Source organism: Vanessa atalanta, chromosome 7 (genome assembly GCF_905147765.1).
Source record: "Vanessa atalanta chromosome 7, ilVanAtal1.2, whole genome shotgun sequence".
NCBI classification, from domain to species: domain Eukaryota; kingdom Metazoa; phylum Arthropoda; class Insecta; order Lepidoptera; family Nymphalidae; genus Vanessa; species Vanessa atalanta.
In genome coordinates this window covers 5,556,559-5,578,796 of record NC_061877.1, presented here as the reverse complement: position 1 = coordinate 5,578,796, position 22,238 = coordinate 5,556,559, and the positions used below count along the sequence as shown (strand labels likewise).

The 22,238-nt window shown below is 30.1% G+C and overlaps 2 protein-coding genes across 4 annotated transcripts; one reads left to right on the top strand and one right to left on the bottom strand.

The window, feature by feature from the left end:
• Positions 1-237: 237 nt before the first annotated feature.
• Positions 238-11,034, top strand: LOC125065320. 3 transcript variants are annotated; one of them, XM_047672860.1, is made up of 6 exons: positions 238-645; positions 683-925; positions 2,289-2,349; positions 4,822-5,030; positions 9,290-9,467; positions 10,159-11,034. In XM_047672860.1, exons 2-6 carry the CDS (start codon positions 757-759, stop codon positions 10,241-10,243), a joined length of 702 nt encoding a protein of 233 aa, XP_047528816.1. In that variant the 5' UTR covers positions 238-645; positions 683-756; the 3' UTR covers positions 10,244-11,034. The 3 variants fall into 3 exon arrangements, with proteins under 3 accessions (XP_047528816.1, XP_047528817.1, XP_047528815.1); XM_047672861.1 differs by having other exon boundaries at positions 238-925; positions 9,290-9,452; XM_047672859.1 differs by having other exon boundaries at positions 238-925.
• Positions 11,035-11,057: 23 nt separating this feature from the next.
• Positions 11,058-15,947, bottom strand: LOC125065319 (odorant receptor 19a-like). The gene is made up of 5 exons (XM_047672858.1): positions 15,025-15,947; positions 13,754-13,850; positions 13,109-13,222; positions 12,353-12,508; positions 11,058-11,119 (listed from the first exon to the last, which is right to left on the bottom strand). The coding sequence occupies exons 1-5, from the start codon at positions 15,945-15,947 to the stop codon at positions 11,066-11,068; spliced, it is 1,344 nt and encodes a 447-aa protein (XP_047528814.1). The 3' UTR covers positions 11,058-11,065.
• Positions 15,948-22,238: the final 6,291 nt, after the last annotated feature.

Genomic DNA, 22,238 nt, shown 5'->3' with positions numbered 1-22,238 from the left:
AGGCTTGTGTGTATGTATGTCAGTAATTTTAAAATGTTATAATTAAAAATTTGCCTCAATTATGCTCAACTCATAGTGTTCAGTATACAATGAATTAAAAAAAGTTATTTAAAAAAAGTTAGCTCGCCAGACCTAAATGATATAATATATAATTGAAAGATTATTGCTTACAAGTACATTATATTTACATCTGACGTTCAAATGTCGGAAGCGATGATTTCGAGTTGGACTAGTCCGTCTGTAACTTTCAGCAGAGTGAGATTGCGCGGCTGCACGAGCAGACGTAACGGATCGTGACGTGGAGCGTACATTTTCATTTTATAACAAGTTACGCACTCTTGTTGTATTCTTTTTTTATTTTTAAATTTAGTTTTTGTCCTACATATTATAGTCGCCATGTTTACAAAGACCACTTTCAAGGTGTTATATTTCCGTGTTCTGGCACGATGCCAGTTTAAATAAACAGATGCGCTTTTTGATTTCTCACCAAATTCAATTGTTAATCGTGATTTCTTATTTAAATTATATTTGATAAATAAAAAATTATTTGTTGTAGTTCATTTATTTGATTTGTAAAATTAAATTGTAGTGAAACTTAAGAAAGATATTACAGTGTTCGTAGTTACAATCACATGTGATATATGTCCATACATTACTTAGATACATTGGGGTATCGTCGAAACCTTGGAACATACTCAATTTGTGTATTCTTGTAAAGGTTCATTTAATTAGTAGAAATGAAGTGAAGTGTCGAAAATGAGTGTGGAAATTAACCAAAGCAACCCGGAAAGTGGGTCTCGTCCGACGCCTAACGTTAATAAAGGGACTACAATAAACAGATGTACCCCCAAAAAGTCATTAGAGTCGAAGTTGTGGGACTTGTTACAGCCCGTAGCTAGATTATGGGGATTAATAACTGCTGTAGGTAAGTGTTTCTCTAATTACGATCACATTTGAATAATAGAAATGCTAACGGGATTTGATATGAAATTACTTCATTGCGTTAATTAAAAACATTTTTTAGTATTATATGTATTTATTATCCATCATCTATCGAATTATTTTTATATTCATTTGTTTTGTTATATATGTATTAATTGAAATTAATAAATTCCGTGAAACCGTTGCGTTCGTAAATTAATTATATACATACACTAAAATGTGATCGAAATATTCTGTATTCAAGTAGTAGAGCCTATATTACAAACTCTTTGAAATCTTAATTTCCGATTCGGAATATAAATTCTAACGAGAAGAATCGTCAAAGAGCTTCGTAGTTACTCTTTTATTATTAATAAAAATGTATTTACAAGTACTGTAGAAGTTATTTTAACTTATCTTATATGTTTGATTTATTGAGTTATAGTACCATTGTTGATAATATTAAGCTAGATAAGGTAATTTAGATATATGGAGTATTTATTATATCCGTTATCGTATGTAGAGTTTTATTTGCTCTGTCAAAATGTAAAATAGTAAATTTATTTATTTAAATACTTTAATCTTCAATACATTAATTCGTTAGTATCAAATAATGTCGTACGATTTTTATTATTCAAAGATATAATGTAGCAAGATATACAGGAAATATTATTTATTTTATTGGAATGGTGAAATCAGCGTATTAAGGGCACACGTGATATTCATAATAATAAAAAGAAATTTAACGTTGAATAATAGTTAAAAATGTAAATAGGTTAATTATTATTTTGAATCTCTAGCGGTATTTTTTCATTTAAATCATTTTTAAAGATTAAATTTTACTTATTCCTAGCTTTATACGGTTTATCACAGATAAACTCCAACAAAGTATTCTTATTAAATGAATATTCAATATTAGTCTATCGAATTTAATTTTCTAGTGTTACACAGATTTATTGCATAGGTATTTATTTCATATTAATTATGGTTTTATTAAATATAAGTAATAATCTTCTTAATAAATTTATGTAATAGCACTCTAATATTAATAATGAAATCTTACGTAATAACGATCATCAGTTATTCGAAATTAAATTATTGTAAAGTTGATTTTAATGAACTTAATATCATCGTAAAATACGTTAACATGTATACAAATACGTTTGAATAAACATGACTATACACACGTTACGTACGACTATAAATACGTTTAAATAAACATAACATAAAGAAGAAGATTCAAAAAATTAAAATTAAATTGTCATGAATTCTTAATTAATAAAACGTTTTAATAAAATTCAATACAAGTCAGCTTACTTGATTTTTTTTATATTAACTTATTCGTTTTTGTCGTCATCTATTCTCAGTGATGAGCGGCGCCGGCGCAGAACTAATGGTCCTAGGGTACGAAGTCGCCCCAGGGTTAATGTGAGTATTATACATATACCTATTGCATTATATTTTTAGTTATTTCGGCAAAAAAGTACATCAAATCAATCCGTGTCGTAAGGTCCGACGTTGGATTAGTAAAGATTCGCAAATACGAAAGTGTGTCCATTTATTTCCTTACAGTGTTGATCCCAGAGAAGCGAAAGTCAATAATAATAATAATAAGAGTACATTTTAATATTATTATATAACGTTGACTACCTAAACAAATAAATAATACAATTACATTAAAATATGAATGTATTTTAACAAAAAATATACATGTACACATCTTTAAATATCTTATATAAAGAATTTTTAACTGTTCTTTAATTAAAAGCAACGTTAAATTAAAATATATACGAATGTAATGTTAAGATAATTAACATGTTTTAACCTCCATTATATTAATAATTTGCCGAGGAAATAAAATAAAATATAAATAAGTTTGGTTTTAAAAATATTGTTTTCTATAAAGTATTTTACCATTATAATTATCTTGATTATGAAGCCCTTAAGAACAAACTGTTCAAGTAACTTGAGAGATTTTTCTTACAAATGAATTATACGTATAATGGATTTTTTTGATATAGACGAAACCTTTATTATTACATACATATTGTGAGGAATAAACTTTATGTAATTTAATTTATTTTTGCCGTATATGATTAATGCCAAGGAGTTTAAATAAGTCATAAACGAGGACGAAAATACTAGGATAAAATAAATGCGTAGAACACTTCACCCAATGAAAACTCTCACAAAAGAGGCCGAGGCGTATACAGCACGTTTTATGTCTTTCTCATTTCTCTTTCTTAAAAAGAAAGTATTTTTACTCAGCTTTTATATACGTCGCTACACGAATTTTAATTAAATACTCTTTGAGACATATCATTTTACCAATTGTTACCGACGTATAGATTTCTCCTATCACTTTGTGAATAGTTTTTTTTTATTTAAATTGATATATTGGCGTATTTCGTCGTAATGATATAAATTTAAATGTGAAGTCGTAGTACTAGTAGCCATATCTCATTATATATTCTAAGTGTTTTTGTTTAAAATTATCCTTCTGTTCAGGTGAGGTTCAGAAAATTTACACCAAAATTGATTTAACTTATTAGCCGTGATTTAAAATAATAATGAATTTTCTTGTTTAAAACTTCTTTAATATAATTATTTTTTGTATTCTGGTATTTAGTATTATGACATAATAAAAGTTAATTTAATAAAAATCAAAATGTATTTTCGGCAACGCACCTGCAAGCCCCCCGGTGTTGCAGATGTCCATGGGCGGTGGTAGTCACTTTCCATCAGGTGAGCCTCCTGCTCGTTTGCCACCTTATGACATAAAAAAAAAAATCAATAAAAAGGTTTATACTTACTTCTTGTTTATAACAATATATAAAACTATTGTTGAGTAAATTTTAAATACAGGGCAGTTGTTTTTGGCAGTGGCATGAATGCAATATAATCTAAACGATTCGCCTAGCTACGATACGAACGTTACAAAGAATATTTTGAAATTATTTTTTTAATAAATAATATGCAATTTAAAGAAACTTGCCAGTAACACGTTTTTTTTTAAGTAACACTTTTAATGTGATCCACAACATCAATAATATTATTAATTTTATTTTTCATATCATGACATAATATCGTCAATCATATTTTTTTAAAAATCTATCCTAAAGCGTGTGTATTGATTGATAACATTTATTATAATTTAACCCAATAACAATAAGTTACCTAGCAATAATACCTATTAATAATAATTACCAGTAAATCTTAGTTTATACGCTTACAAATTACTACATAAATATCATAAAAAATATTAAATAATGCAGCTTTAAAATCTCAATGGAAATTCCCCAAAATTTGTCCTTGTATAAACTACTTATTAATTACACTTTAAACTGTTTGAAGTTTAATCTCAACGGAACCGATCAATCTCTTTTGTGTATCCTATATCCAAATTTGACACTGGTGAAATAACTTGTGCTCAACAAGGAAGCATCGAAAATACACTTTCATTAATGTTTTCATGAAATTTGTGCTCTAATTTACTTATGAGTACTTATAAGTCAGCATTGTTATATAACTCATAATGAGTTATCACTTATATCATTCGGTCAACAATACTACAGATCATTGTTGATCGATGCTTACATCTTATTAGTATTGCTATTGCTAAAATTTATGTTCATTAGATGTATGCTACTGATACCCGCTAGGTATACCGAACGGATTATTCTTTATGAATCAAAGGGTACTCTCAATTAAATTCAATTATTTATTTATGAAACATTGTAAATTTCATAATTTTATTTATACAGAACGTAGCTAGTAAGCCCAATGGGAACTTGTATTATAAAAACATATATTATTGGTATTCATTTATCACGTAAATTTCTTCAATGAATGTGCTTCTGTTAATTGAAGTAAATAATAAAATAGTTTTATTTTCTATAGTGCTGGCGCAGCTCTAGTGTTTGTATTGGAGACTATGTGGGTGGCTGCACTGTTCATTGACCTTTTATGTCGTCGTGGTGAATATTCCATGAAGCTGAGGTGCTGGGACTTCATGAGGTGGTCCTGTGGTCGTGCTCGGGCTCCATTCTACGCGTGTGCGGCAACAGCAATACTGTTTGCTAATCTTACAATATTGGCTACGGTGTCAGGTAAGAAATAATTAAACGTAAATTTAAAAATAAGCTTAATATTTCCTAGTTCTTCGGTATTGTTTATATTATTATATGTTTATTGTGCTATTTTACGTAATTATCACAAACAAATTAGTTATTGAAAACAATCACACAATAACTATAAAAAAGTATAAAAGTCAGACACTGCTCGAAAAAGTCATAAAAAGACTAGTGCACCGTTATGTATGTACACGAGACTCCATAATTGTCTTAATTTTTAATGAAAAAAAAGTATAAATAATTAACAACACATAAATATTATTATTATGGTAAAATTGTATTAATCAAACAATAACATTATTTCATGTATACATCATAATTATGATTTAATATAAACGTATCTACTATTTGGGATTAGGTTAGGTTTAATGCAATGCATTGTTACACGTAACTTGTAGCGGAAGTTATAAAAATAGGGTGAAATAATAATAAGAATGGTAAGAGAAGTCTACAGTATAAACACTCCTAGCAGCAGTAGCGTACGTATTTTTTGCGTAAACTTTCATTTTGATACGCCTTTTGCAATTCGCGACACGTCTGTCATCTCGTCACGTATGACGTGTGATATATACGAATCAACATCGTTATCTTACTTCCCGCATTTTAAAGTTACGTATTCACGGTTTTTTCTTTACTTCCGTGTAATATATCAATGTGCAGGATTATGGAAATATATAACAATAAAATATAGTGATAATAATTTCTTTTAACTTACTGGTGAACAACTACAACTCATGAACTGTTTTTTTTTTTTAATATATAATTGTTGTTACTTATAAGTATATCTTTTTTCTAGTACGTATATTTTTAATGAGAACTAATGTTCATATTAATGTTCCTGTTTATATACTTGAGATTGTAAGATTCAAGATGGTCAAGTGGATTGAATATATTCTAAAAAACGTAAAATAGCTGGTGTCAATCCACGCAAGGGTACTGAGTTTTCATTTGCTTAACTTGCGTTTATAATTCATCTCGTAAATGGTGGAGGACAATCTGTCACGTGTATCCAACCACTGGAATTGCATCAGCATGAAGCATGCAGAAGTAAGCTCCTAAACATCTCTTCAAAAAAGACAGGAGGCCGTCACGGCTGTTTTCGTATTATGTTGTAAAACTAACTGTTTCTCTTGATAATTTTAATCTTATCAGACAAGACGATTAAATATTATTATCCAGAAGGATAAACGTAGTTAATTTTATATAAGATTTATGGCCTGTTAGTCTAGCTATATAAACCTCCCTGTTACTTCCACTTAGAGTCGTTAATTAAACCACCATATAATGCAACTCGAAGAAGGCACTATATGGGTCATGGTTTCATGTTTCTGGGACAAAATGAGTGTCTTGACCGATTAAAAAGTCGTACCAACAACAAGCATCAATATGAAGAAGGAATTTGAAAGAAACTTTATCATGCGATTAATTACAAAACCTCATCAGCTCAACTTTATTTTATTGATAAACATCGAGAGTCAGGGTTTTATATATATATATAAATATTATTCACAACATCTTAGTGCTTAGTTATTTCAGGATAAAAATAATTTCGATCTACGAGTTTATCTTACAGTCTCAATTTTGTCGGCCAAAATTTGGTTTGACTCGAAAGGCGGTCGAAAGTACGTTTGACTAATGACATAGTGACTTAGGTTTGGCTAGTTTAATTAATATCTGGAAGTTTGTCACCTGGGAAATTGGTATTACATGACCAACCGATCTGTCTAAAATGTCTTCAGTCTTTAGAAGTCAGCTATGCTCGGTCACACTATTGTTAATATTCATGACATTGTACATTATACACTTGGCCATAAAAGATGTATATCGAGTAAAAAAAAATAATGTATTCAAAACCGAATGTACTGTAATGCAATGCAATGTAAAACAAGCTGTCCGTCTGTGCGATCATATATAAGTTTAATAGGGTAAATAGGTCCTCTTATTTTTGCCCCCCTAACATCTGTAATTTTCAAAAAATATTTCTTAGCTGATGCTTCTATAATTAAACCTGTATTCAAAATTTTAGTTTTTATGAGTTTTGGCTCATAGTCAGTCAGGACAAACGATTTTATATGTATGATACAATATATATATATATATCGTTCTGTTCTCATTTCAAACGTCAAACTAATTTAATTTGAAAAGTTAAACTAATTTCTACTTTTCTTGGAATTATTAATATATCTCAATCAGTTCAACTAGCAATAATTCCATCGTGCTTAATAATTATGCTTTGGCTAATATTTTGCAATGATTAGGACGCATTTGTGTGATTTTTACCAGTTATGGTGTGAACTGTTAGCGTAACAGTTATGGTGTGAACTGTTATGGTGACAACTGTTAGCGTGAGCTCTATGCTAGACTCCATTTTATGCGGCCGACATAATAATAATATTATTTTACACAAAAAATATTAACCGGAATAATTAGATATTAATATTTATAAAGGGTAATATTACCATAGAACCTTCGAAATTAAATTTTCGAATCACATTTTTAAGTTAAATTAAGTTTTAATTAAGTTAGTTTTTTGTAAAGTTAGACGGCCTTAACGTAGCTTAGCGGTTGTTTATTTAAAAGTTCATAAATCTCTCTGTCATCATTGATACGACATTCGAAAGAAGAAGATACATCATTGTTTAATCAAATATGTGTATAATAATTAAGGTTCAGCTTTCCAAAGTAATAATACGTAATTATTATATTAACTAGGGACTCGCCCCGGCTTTGCACGAGTGCAATGCTGATTATAAATATACTACAGAATGTCTTACAACTTTCACAGCTTTTTTGTTATTAGACAATAAAAACCGCTATGTCCCTGCATTTTAAATTTGTAATATCTTCGAAAATATACATTTAAATTACATGCTGTAAAGGGTCATGCTGATCTATATTAAATGCACAATGTATTTAATTACATAAGAATTTATGCTGTATTACTTAAAATCGCTTCGAAAATAAGCCATTGTTTCTCGTGAAGAGGATAAAAAATGATTATTGTGGGTTATCCCTAAGAGATAGACATATATCATCACGGACTTTTTGAAAACCTTTTTAAGTTGTACAATACTGTACTTAGTACATTATTTTGATCGATCTCGTAGGGTTCAGCCAGAGTTTGCAATGTAAGCTCGAAAATGTGTTTATTTACGACATCACTTAAGAAACCTTTAAAATATTATCAGTGTTTCTCTACTATATTGTGCATGTATTATACATGTAAACCTTACTCTTGAATTAATCTATCTATTAAAAAAACTGCACCAAAATCCGTTGTGTAATTTTAAAGATCAACGCACACACAGGGACAGACAGCGGTAAACGACTTTGTTATATACTATGTAATGAGGATGATCCACGTATTCGCTTCACAGCCAATACGTGAAATTTCTTGAATTTAATTATTATTCAATAACAACATTCTTCAGACATACGATCACTAACAAATCTCGCACTAATTAATTGTCATATGTATTTTATGTTTATATAAATATAATAATACTGTAATACGTATATTAAACTGGAGAATTTGTATGTGGTAATTCCAGGTACTGTCGGTAAGATGTAAAAAACATAAAAAATACGTTTACGTTAGATAGCTTCATGATTATTTAGTCCACTAGTTAGAACAGGTAAGATATTATATCAGCCAAAGATTGCGGGTTCAAAATTGGGTGAGCAGTTTAATTTGGGTTTAGGTACAATTCATCTCGCATTCGACAGTGACGGACAACATCTCGAGGAAACCTGCATGCCTCTACTAAAAAACGGCTGATATCTGTTGAAATAAGCTCCATATCTTCTTAAAAGGATGCCTTACTATTTTGTCCAACAGTGGGACTCTTACAGTTTGTTAGTTTGCGAAGCACTTGCGATAAACGTCCAGCAATTTGGCAAACTGTACTGGTAGTTAATTAGATGCACACGGTTATGTAATAAATAATTATTATGTAAATAAATGTATAATGTGTATAATTATGGTACATTGATAAATAAAATCTCTTTATTTCACACGAACGTTAAAATTAACAGATAACAAAAGAATTTTCGAAATGATTTATGAAACAAAAATATCATAATAATACTTTAAATGTATGATGTATGTGAAACAATTTATTACATAATATTCGAGAAATGAATTAAATTGTGATACTAGTGCACTTCAATCAACTTTTAATTGAACAAACATTCAGGTGTTTAGTTGTATAACTGATTTAATATTATTGTTATAGGTGGAATGTTACTCGTGCTGGCAGCGTTGCGGGCTACCGTCCCGTTCTCCCCATACGCGACTCACGGACCGCACTCTCCCCGCGCGGGCAGCACGCTCCTGAGTCAGCACGACTCGAACATACCCGACGTCTATTACAATGCAGCACAATCCGCTGACGACAGGTTTGCTAACAAAATGTAACTCGTTTTATGACGTTTTCTATTTGATATTTTCATGAAACTATATTTTATCTGAAATGTTGAAAACAAAACTGTATCGTTTATACATATTTAGTCTTTAAGATTTTGTGCACGTGTGCACTAATAAGTAAGTAAATCCATTCTAATGAGATGGATTCTACCAATAACTATTTATAACACTTTGTTACTAATTTGTAATACTAAAAGTATGAACTAGCCAGTGTTATAACAGACACAACGCATGAGGACCCTAGCATGAAATAGTTTATATTTTCTAGCATTTACTTTGCCAATTATTTTGGCTAAAGACTATCGACTATCACGGTGATATTTTTGCAAGGCTTCTGTTGTACATAAACATATATCCTAAAGCGATACTTTAAATGTATACATCCTTTGTGTGCATTATATATTCCAAGAAAATATTTTTTCTCTTGATATTTCTTAGAATACTGAGATGACATGTTAGAGAATGCAAACAACTATGAATGAGTTGCGATGTGTAATATACTTGGTAGATGGAATAATAAAACAGTCATTTTTTATATTTACATTTGACGTTTAGTTATTACTTACTTGTATACACATATGAGATGTATATAAACTTTCTATGTAATATATTACAAACGAATATTGTGAAAAACTATAATGTAATTGATTATTTGTTTGCATTTTTTTTTATTTACAGATGTGAAGAAATGAGAGTTCTTGATGTGAAGACCTCAGACAGATCACGTTCAGTAACACCGAAACCGCGGCTTCTGGAACTTTGACTTGTTTTATTAAGAAAAAAAAATAATAATTCATAAATGAATTCTTCAAATGCGGTTTCAAAGATAACATTATCAATATTCGTTACCAGACTTCGAACTTCAGCGAGAAAACTAACCCAGGAAACTTTGTTCTTAAAAATGTAGCCATTGCTACATAGAACTCTACTTTGAGTGGAGTGAATTTTTATCCGCTTGTTTTTAAGTTGCTTTATTGATACTAAGCTCACGGTCCGTTTCTGAAAAAAATGAGTACCGTAAAAAAGGAAAGGTTTAATTTATCGTCGAATTTTTCAAAAATTTTCGAGACACTTATTCCAGAATCCTACCAGCAAATAAACGATGATATTTAAGTTACAAAAAATAAAATAAAAGCAAGATTATAAATTGGTACAATAGTTTTTTAAATAACATTACTTTAAAGCGATCAATATACTTATAAAAATATATTTCTTCATAGCCATAACCTCGACAGCGGCATTATTTGGTTAACACTTTAGAAACGGACCTTTAAAACATATTTGTTGAATTTTCATATCCATGTGATTTATAAAAAAAAAATCAATTAATAATATTCAATTATATAAACAGACTTTGTAAAAAACTAAATTATGACTTATAATGAAATGGCATAAGGTTAGTAACTAGTAATAAAGTATTGAATTATTTATTTTCTACTTTTATATGTCCTTAAAATCTGTGATAGAATAGATTAGTTAGTTACATTTATATTTAAGTTTAAAATTAAATTACATGAAGTGCATATATGCGTGTATTAATAAATAATAAAGTATAGTTGTTTTTTTAATTGTTCTTCCTTTTTGTCTATGACTGTCTTTGGCTCAAAACGGCGTAATAAGAATATGCAGCTTTCATAATCTGAAAAAATCGGGATTTTTTTTTAAAGTATTAGGTATAGTGTATATATATATAATTTTTTTACTCTGAATAGCCCTCAATGCCTGTACGTACGTATACCAAAATAATTAAAAACCATTAATACGTCGTTAAAAAGTAAGAATACGACGGCTTACAATAAGAGTATCATATAATCGCTATCGGACATTTACTAGCAATATTTTACATTTATATAAATCACTAGATAACAAACTTTTTCGTAAAATATTGGGTACTAGTTTTCACCCGCAACTTTGCCAAAGTAAAGAGGAGGGGGGGAGCCGTTATTCGATGCCGTATTTTCTTTTCTGTAGCCCTGACCACGGGTTAGTAAACAAGACGTAAAAGCGTAACAAACAAACACACAAATAAATGAATTCACTTTAACATTTATAATATTCGTTACTACACACTACCATATATGTCAAATATGTTTCATCCTTTGTATTCATTATGATAACTTCCTCTCACATTGTCAATAAAGAAATTAAAACGAGCCGCATATTAAAAAGTACATTCAATAGTTTCTCCGCAATGCTACCGTGATCTACTCGTTATGAACCGAATTCATTGTAAGACGTTATCGAATTGGAATGTAATATATGTACGTATGTATGTACAATGCAAACACAGATACAGAAACCATCTATATCCATTGACATATCATTGATTGAGAAGCAATTGCTACAATTAATGATATGAGACAAGATTGGCAATTATATTTACAACAAACTACAACGTAATACGATATACCTAATATTGAGTATATTACTTAATGACCGTTTCACTTTTTATTTAATTGTTTTATAAACAATTATGAAGAATACGCCAAGTTATTGGTAATTTATAAAATCATCATTTTCATCTTTAAAAATAGTTTTTTAATAAGAGAATAAAACTTAAATAACAAATCCTATAAGTAGGTACTACCATAAATCGAATATATATTTTAAGCTAAAGTTATTCAATTTGCTGAACGTATTTGAACGAAATTTGTTTTGTAGGTAGAGTATGACCTAAAAATGAACAAACTTTATTAATTAATTTATTTATATAGTCATAAAAATACTACAATACTTATAAATAAATGAAAGATGAGATTTGAAGATGTAAACTAAAACTGAAAGAAACTCATAGATATCGTGGTGCAATCATTAATAATGATGTACTTATTTAGTATGCAATGCTTTAATTGGTTTATAAAGTATAGCTTACTGCTAGAAAGCAGTCGTTGTCCATATTGGTGAAACCTGCGGCGGTGAGGTGCAGTGGTCGCTGAGCTCTCATCATGGTCATTAACAGCAGGCGGCGCAGGCGTGGCGGCATGCGTTCCCATTTACACTGCATTACTGCTTCTGCCACTCGACCGGCCTGCCATTTTTGATCACTATGAATTCTTCAAAGTTTTGTTTGTATACAACAAAAAACCGAGACTAAATAGATGCTTTAAGGTACTGTTCTGTTCTGTTCAACTGTTAATTCCTATTTGAGTTTATAATATCTAAATTAATATTATGAATGTGAAATTAACTCTGTCTGTTACCTCTTCAAGCTGAACCAATTAAGATGAAATTTGTTATGAAGATATTTAAGTCCCGGAGACATAGCATACCTTTTTTAATTCAACCTTTGAACGGACCAAATGGACGGTGATTCGCGCGGATAAAGCCGCAGGCTTAGCTAGTAGTTTATATAGAATGATAGGTACTAGTTTCAATAACTGTAATTATTGGTAGACAAAATACTGATAAAGGAAACCTAATACGAATTATTGACTAATTTAAGTTTTAGAGAGTTTCCTATAAATCATTTTGTTTTAAAAGTCTTATCTATTTATGTACGTATTAATGTATGTTTTAGTATTTTAGTCTCGTATTTATATGACGTATTCTTCAAAAATTATGTTTCATGCAGTATTTATACGTACTTTATACAATATTACGTATAAAGTACAATTTTATTAGTACTTACTTGATGTGTGAGTTCATTTCCAGTGAAGCATTGTAAAGCGAGCTGTATGATCATGGCCACAAAGAAGGCTAGTGATGTCACTAAACGAATGGATTTCAGACTGGAGGCGTCTTGCTACAAACAGATGAGGTTTCACTAGGAATGTATTCCAGAAATTTTAATAAAATTTATATTTATACCATTACATAGTTTATATTTATAAATTATTAGGCAGTCAATCTGTATTAATCTTAAGTATTGTAGTTAAATAGTAGTCTTAAATTAATATAAATTAGCTATATTAAAAATATATACAATAGTTCTTTATATTTTTTTTATTCTTTGTTTATCAACATTTTAGTGGTCCAATAAAAATAAACAAGTAAAACCTCTTTTACACGAACAATTCTTAAAAAAAAATATTAAAGTACATGGTAAAGTATAATTAAATTTTACGCTCTGTTACGGAGGTAACGTACTGCTTGATGGTTTATGCAAATATATAATGGAATTAATGTGACTTAGCGAATCATGCTCGGAATGTTAATTGAAATAAAAAGTAAATTCCCCATCATTACCGACATTAAAATTCAAGCTTACTTAAAATGTTATATCTATAGGTCCGTGCATAATAAGTAAAAAAAGTAATCTGACTTGTTATCTTACCGAAACTTGTACCATTACCACGCAAATCGCAGCCATGCTCGAGAGGAGTTGAGTCATAAAGCCGTAGGAATAAGTCGTCGCGAAATTCTGTACGCAACTGTAAGAAAAAGACTTCACTGAATGCCGACTTATCGAAAAATATGAATGAACTCTTTCATTTTGTATGAGGTGAATATGAGACGAAGATTATGTTGATTTAGGCGTGAAAAAAGTAACCGACTGACAATATTGAAACGGTAATCTTCTGATATTGAACCTTGTCATATAATAGTAAATGTGGTTCCCCCATTTGACGAGCATTTTCATTGGAGTATTTTATATAACAGTCTTTTGATTACTTGTTTTAAATTTGAGATAAAATCTTTTTTTTTTAAATAACTATAAAGTTATTTTTAATATAGCTTTCCATCTCCACTTCGTTTCACCTGTAACTATTTATAAATATAATTTCATATTAAAATATATATCGTAATTTTATACATTTTTTTTAAATAACGTATTATATTTTGAGACTTTACAAGATGGCATTCATTGTCGATGAATGTTAGTGCACAATATTTTCAGAAAGTAAAGTTAGTCGTTGGCTCGTGTTACGTTACAAGCTAATTTACGTCGCACTTTATTGCAATTTAAGGGTCATTGCCTTCATTCAGTTAGGTTGCCAGAAGTTTAGTTCAACTTACATTCTGTGACTTAAGATAATGGAACTAGCTAGCAAGCTAGACGGGTAGCTTGTGGGAAATGCATTTTATAGTTTTTATAACCTTTAATGAATGGCTTTTATATTTTCTGTTTTATATCAAACAAGGAAGAATGTACATATATCAATATAACAGCATTTTATTTAATGCAGTAACGATTTAAACAAAATAAATATATATATTTCAGCCATTATTCACAAATGTCGTATGATATCGCTGAGCATCAAAATGATATGATATGATAAATTTGAATATTAATAAACTTGTAAAATACAAATATGTATTGCACATTATTAAATAAAAAAGAGTACATTTATTTCATAAATGTTTAACTTTACTGCCTCTGATGAATACGCTCTCTACGATTCATGAAAATAAATTTGGTACACCCACCGAATTATAACGCGCCTGCATTTCGAGCTCAGGGGTTGATTAAATTAAAATTAATGTCATTTTCCCAGGGAAATAAATATTGGGGAGGATAAAATATATTCGCTCTGATATTTATCTCAACTTTAACACGGTAAAATTCGAATTATTTTTCTGTACATATAATCCATTTTAACATACCCAATTAGCATTTGATGTTGACGAACGCAACTCTTAAAGGTATTTTCTAAAGCGATCTCAATTTCTTTTTCCGTATAATGCGTTCGCACAATTCTTTCGTAATAGACCTTGTCTTCTTCATTACAAGAATCGACAGTAATAAGTGTGTCACCGCTATGGCTAATTATACCTTTTGTTAAACGAACGATTGTGCGATCGTAAGCCGTGGTTATAGCTTCTTGCAGTATTGCAAACTGAGAGCTCATATGAAGTATTATGGACCCAATAAACGTGTCAATTGTCATAACAATATGCCCCGTCCAGAGTAAGCCAATTGTTTCTAAAAGAAAAGTTGATATATATGCTGTGTCGCTTTGATATTCCCACGGTATGTATATAGGTTGAGGAAGTGTTCTTGACGGCTTAATATCGGTGTCATTTAATTTAGCAATCTCAGCCTTCCAGCGAAGATCTTGAACGATGCCATACACGTTTGCGTTCCCGATAGTTATCCAGCCAAAGAAGACGAATGTTGCAGTCAATATTCTTGTTATTTTAATAGTTCTTCGGTTTTTATCATTATTTTGATAGAATTGTTGCAAATCTATTTCCAAAGTGTGAACTATGTCTTGGATTTCGCGATTTTTAAAGAAAAATATGTAGAGTTTTATAATAGTAAGATCGTGAGTAATGACAAAGGATAGACTGAACATGAAACGATCCAGATCTTTTTCACCAATAAACGGATCGATGGATTCTAGTCCAACAAAACCAGCTACCCAGACAATTTCGGTTATTATGGCATAAAAGAGATAAAATACAGGAAAGTTTTCGGTATTTTCTTCATCTGGATGATGCCACCATCCTAAGCCAAGGAACCGAAGCAAGATATAGTGAATAGAAAAATAACGTCTTGGCGGATTCATATCGACTGAATCGGACATGGTTCCTCCTTGAGCTTACAACGATCTTTGTTTTAGGTTTCAAGTAAATGTAAGACTAAGTAAATAAGGATATTACATAATAAACATGGGCGTGATTGAGCTGGGCGTAGAGAGACAGCAGCAATGATACTACTACAGTTGATGTTTGGGAACAAAATATAAGCGAGTGCGGTTATATCTAAATGAATGAAATTTATAAAAAATATAATTCTATGGTTAAACGGATTAAATTGAAACGATAAAATTATATAATGTTTGCAGTGTAATTTAAATAGGTACAGCTATTTTTCGAATGTTTGCGAAAATATTAAAAAACACTTGAATAATTAATGAAAATAATTAATTTATTTAAGTGTTCATTAATTAAATATTTCTTAACACCACGAGAAGAGCTCACATGAAAATAATATATAAATATTAAAAAATGCATTTATTTAATAAAACGTAACATTACATTTACATAATTTACTCAATAAAACTACTGAGTCACTGAATGATTTTGCCTTCTGTTAATAAATAAACAGAACTGATAAAGCAATGAAAATACTGTAAATGAAATTATATTCGCTTGAAAATTAAAAACATCACACCTTCCCGTAGAAAGTATTAATAATTAAAAACAATTATTATGAGTTGCTTCGAAATTATATACTAGTCACGTAATAAGTGTTCTTTGCTTATAAAGCGAAACCTGTAATTTACAAGGAATATTTAATCATAGTTGATCCCTTAATTAAATAATAGATTTACTTAATTGCTTTTGTGAACTGTTACAAAGGAGACTTTCAAATTGAGTACGAGTTTTATTCGTGTTTATCTGTTCGTTTGTTTTATTTTATTTTTTAAATATTTTAAATACCGTGCTCTTTGATTATTATTTATTTGTCTAAATAAAGCGTCTAAGTGCGTATTCGTCCAAACAAATATAAGCCAAAGACTGGCTCTTAAACTCGTCCTGGTAGCTCAGTGACGAAATTGTACTTATGACAAAAGATACACAGGAATATCTACGGATAAATATTGAAAACTGAAATCAAAAGTAGGTAACAATGAATTAAATAATTTGTTAATGCAGCTCAAGGTGTTTACGCCATGTGACACAATTTTCACCACAGTACTGCCAGTTTTGAAAATTCCACAAGCAAGCATTTTTAAAAAAAAAAATCTACTAGAGTTTGTGTTGCCACTGTTTTCATCCAAAACTGGGGGGGGGGGGTCGTTTAGTAGGTTTCTAACTTTTTTCTCGTAAAGCATTATTTTTTACATATACTATTCTCATAGATTACATATTAATTCTATTTAATTATTGTTCTGAAAAGTTCCGCTGGTAAGAAATAAAGAATATATTTGAATTTATTATTACCTATCATAATTATGATATAAATAGCTGTATTCAATAATTAAATAGCACAATTATATTAGATAAAAAATGTACATGCATACATTGTGATAAGTATAATTATTTTTTATAGGAAATATTTATTGTGCTATCAACACTTACCACTAACCCATCGACCAACACGTGATGTTTCCCGTATTAAAGCAATGTCAGAGTTCATATATTATTTTATTCGATAAGGGACCGTTATACTAATTGCATATTGATTGTCAAAATCTAACGTAATAAACACCTTAAACTTGAGAAGAACCGACAAAACAAATTCAGTGGGATGTTTTTTTTATATCAAATTTAACAATTTAAAGGAACCGTCCTTAAAAAATTAATACAATCATTATTTTTATTTGAAATAGCCTACAGGCGTTTTTTTCATTAGGCCATTTTTTCATTTGTCAATGGCCAAAATTTCATTGGTCCAAAAATACATTTTTTTATGATCTAGGACGTGGACGTGTAAATGGGCCTGCTAGTGATCACCAACGCCAGTAGACATTAGCGGTGTAAGATATTATATTAACTATTCCTTATAGAACTAATACGCCATCGACCTCGGGAGTTAAAATATTCAATCCCTTGTGCCTTTAGTTATACTGGTTTACTCACCCTTCAAACCGGAACACAACAATACTAAGTATAGCTGTATGGCGGTAGAATATTTGCTGGTAGCTTGCACAAAGCTACCTACTACTACCGCCTACCACAAAGTACTTTTGAAATATTCTTTTAAATTAAACAATTAAAAATATTTGAGCGTTTTCAGGGTGTTGAAAAGAGTATGTAATGTCCCACAGAAGAATTACCACAGATAACTAGTAATCGGGTAGTAGCAGTTATAAGTCTATGTTTATTCCTAGAATTAATAGTTTGTACGTAACAATATCTGGAAAAATCCTCAATGATTTTACGTACATACATGATATTATTAAATATATTTTAAATTTTTCATTCATTCATAATTTTAATTTATGTAAATGAACATCTAAATTATTATGTTGGGCTCAGGCTAATTTGCACAAATAGCTCTCTTCTGGCACGCTGATCTATTTTTATGAGGGCACCATTGCAATTTAGAATCTATAGTCGTACCAAGGAATTCTGTTGTTTTTAAACATCTAATGCTTCCCTGTTTAAAAATATATTCGTTTTTACATATTTTCGGTTGCGAGTCGTAATTTTAATACATTTTGTCTTTTTAATAATTAACAGGAAGTTATTAACACTGAACCAATGTATCATCATAGAGGGCATTGTTCACATCGTCATATAATATATATTTCATATCGTTATATATATATGTTTACAATAGAAGCATGGCTGTAGCCAGGAATTCATTACTGATCTGGTTCGAGTAACTTTTGAAACAAGGATACAATACTGTGATTTTATAGTAAAAGAATGATAATAAATTAGTAATAAATTAAACAATTAATTTTTCATCATTTGGATTTATGTAAGATGTAAATAACTTTATGACTTTATCTTGCTAATTCAGAAAATTGTTCACTTTTTCATTAGTTTAAAGTTTACGAGTGGTCACCCAATATTATACTATTGTAGTATAGTTGAATTGTCATATTATTATTTTTTTATTTACATTACAACATCCACGGGCTCACAGTTGCCCGTGCCTTTTTTTACATTTTATTTGTCATATTATTTAACTATCACGAAATATTTTTTGTCAGTACGATAACCGTGATTGTCCTTTACTAAGCGAAATAATTTTGGGGAGAGGGGGGTGACGGTGGTGGTTATTTTCTTTGAACAGCCTAAATCCGCCTGTCTACGGTTATGATCAGAAGGCTTGTGTTCTTAATAAATACATAAGCGCTTTAAAATTGACTTGTTTCTGTTTTTTTAAGGAAATGCAAATCTTTATTAATTGCCAACATTATAAAAACCCGTGGCATTTTGTGCTGAGTCATTGACGAAAATATATAATATTTCAATTAATACCATTTGCGTGAATTATAGTAAGAAAGTGTAAAGTCCACCTACCCACAAAATTGGCAATCACTTAGTTTCCAACGCTATACATTTAAATCCTATAACAAAAACTACTTGGTAGATGTTACTTCTATATTGTGTTAGCCCTTGTGTGATAGTCTAGGTAGGTACCACCAACTCATCATAAATTATACTGCTAAACAGTGATACTTAGTATTATTGTGTTCCAGTTTGAAGGGTGAGTGTGCTAATTAATTAATTATTGGAATAAAGGATATAACACCTTAGTTCCCAAGGTTAGTGGCACAATAGCGATGTAAGGGATGGTTGATATTTCTTACTGTACCAATTTCTAAGGGTGGATTTGACCACCTACCATCAGGTGACCTATTAGATAGTAGACCTTCCTATTTATAATAAAAAAAAATGCACATGATATGTACATGAGTAAGCATGTTATTTTTTTGTATGCAAGAGCAATGAAAAAGCTAACTATTAAAAGGGAATAAGATGAGAATGATTATGATATGCGAATGAGATGAGAATGGTGAAGAAAAATATGCTCTACAAAACAGAATAAATCTCTAAAATACCACCTAAATGTTATAAGCACAATCACTAAACCCTATTTGATTAACAGTTTTTATCGTTGTGGGGTTATGCACTTCGTCAACCTCGCCACTATTATGTTGGAGAGGGTTGAACAACATGTATACAGTGTGATTTTCAAACTCATTTTGTTTATATTCCATTATTTCCAGAACACTAAGTCAAATAATTATAGATACGGCAACCATTATGGTTGCCGTATCTATATATTATTTGACTTTGACCGTATGGCGTTTAATTATATATAAATTTTTGTTTATGATATATGTAGGCGGACGAGCAAATGGGCCATCTGATGGTAAGTGGTCCCCGCCAACCAATGCCATAAAAAAAAATAGGAGTATGAGTTTGAATTTTTTTTAAAGTGAGTTGTCGAAGTATTTTCTGTGCTAAAAGGGACTGGTGCTTTTTTATTAGTTCATCAGTGTTACGTTATAACTACATAATATGTTACACATTCAATATGTACTATAGAACGCAAAAATTGGACTAACAGACATTAGTTTTCAAAATATGCGAGGCAAAAGAACACAAACATATGTACAGAGATATAAACACGAATACACATCTTTATTTATTAAATCGTTGAATTTTTGCTAGGCCGCCTTTTATAATACTAAACCAGGAGCAACCTGTATTACCTTTGATTATCTGTTTACTTATCAGTAAACATTTGTTTAATTGAAATTACGTACAATATTAAGTGTTTTTGTATGAAAATTAAACATAAATTGTTTTATATCAACCCTAGTCGATTACATATTTGCATCTCTTGTCATAAATTCTATAATTTACTGATATGTATAAAACGTACTTACTGTCTGTCTGACTTTAAGAATATTTAGAGGCTTGAAATTTTGACACAATCTGTCTTCAGGCTGTGAGTAAAAACTATTTTTAAATAATGTTACCAACTATTTTTATATTATAAAATAACTTTATCATCTACTTGGTGTCTCGCAACAACTTAATTTTACATTGAACCTGCTAAAATACATAATTCATCTACTTTTGACGTTGTTATTTTACCATGATAAAATTACTGGATTAAATAAATCGGAATTGTCAGCTTATGTTAAGCGACGGATGAAGTTGGATTCGAGGCTAGATTTTCATTTTCACGAGATATGCAAAATGAAAGAAGAACAATTATGCATAAATAGAAGTATATTCAAACACGTACGAGACATAAAATTCAATTCTGCCTTCTTGGGACCTGAAGCTTGGTCTTTTTCTATTAATTCTTCCTTATTGTCCAGCGAGGTATCCTTTTTTATTACAGTGTGTGAGTTCAGTGATGGCAACAAAACGAGTAATACATCAAAACGAAGTTTCATTAAGTAATTATTTAAATACTAGAGAATGGGGATATAATACCTATAGATAAATTTTTTTTTTATATTTGCTTAAGAATCTTACAAAACATGGCAAAACAAAGTTACACTGAGTCTAGATTTAGCTGTATAAATATTTACTTTAAATAAAGACATTGAAGCGGTTGTCATTTTTTAAGGGCCGAGGTAAGAATTCTTTTGAGACTGGTTTTATTACTTCAGAGACTTGATAGAAGAAGTGACATTTTTATTTTGTTCAGTAAAATTCACACTGCTAATGGATAAATCCACCTTCGCATGGATTATACTTGGGAGTGGTAGGGCTTTTCAAGCCCCTGTGGGTACCACCCATCAAATACTCTACCGGGGAGCAGCAATACACAGTGTTAGTATCATTGTGTTGCAGTTTAAGGGGTTAGAGAGTCAGCATAACTATAAACATAGGGGACATCAAATATTAGTCTCCATTGTTGATGACGGATTGGCGATTTCTCTCGGCGTCAATGTCTTTATCCTATCAGTGGTTTTGCTTAACATTATTTCCTGTGGTGTCGTATCGTTTCATCGTTTGCAGTGCTATTGTGTATTCTATGTTGTGGATAGGTTCAGAATTTTGAGATCTACATGACGGATATTAGCACTTTATGTGTTTAAATATACTGATACCATATTGTATTTAATTTTGACAATATCGAGGTATACATTCTTACAGCTATTAGTTTGTCATTTCTTCATTCAAAATGTTTTATTTTTCAATGTGTAAACTTGTATTCCGTGGAACTCTGTTATTTATTCAATTTCAAATTTCTATTGTTGTTCAATTTTAAAAACGCTCAGCAATGCAATTAGCAATAATCCTGCTGCATAATTGCACGTGTTGTAGTATCGTTTTCATAGCCGGGGACAATCTGTATCTGAGTTCAAATTAAATATATGAGAGCAGGTAATATTTTCGTGTTAATAATTTACATACGTATAGTGTTTTTAAAATAATAACTTCAA

Excerpts from the sequence above, each read along its gene's own strand:
- LOC125065320 (XM_047672860.1), top strand. The coding sequence starts at position 757 with ATGAGTGTGGAAATTAACCAAAGCAACCCGGAAAGTGGGTCTCGTCCG. Across the intron at positions 926-2,288 it reads GGGATTAATAACTGCTGTAG|TGATGAGCGGCGCCGGCGCA; the intron begins GTAAGTGTTTCT and ends ATCTATTCTCAG. Across the intron at positions 2,350-4,821 it reads GAAGTCGCCCCAGGGTTAAT|TGCTGGCGCAGCTCTAGTGT; the intron begins GTGAGTATTATA and ends TATTTTCTATAG.
- LOC125065319 (XM_047672858.1), bottom strand. The coding sequence starts at position 15,947 with ATGTCCGATTCAGTCGATATGAATCCGCCAAGACGTTATTTTTCTATT. Across the intron at positions 13,851-15,024 it reads CAACATCAAATGCTAATTGG|TTGCGTACAGAATTTCGCGA; the intron begins GTATGTTAAAAT and ends TTTTTCTTACAG. Across the intron at positions 13,223-13,753 it reads TGGTAATGGTACAAGTTTCG|CAAGACGCCTCCAGTCTGAA; the intron begins GTAAGATAACAA and ends ATCTGTTTGTAG.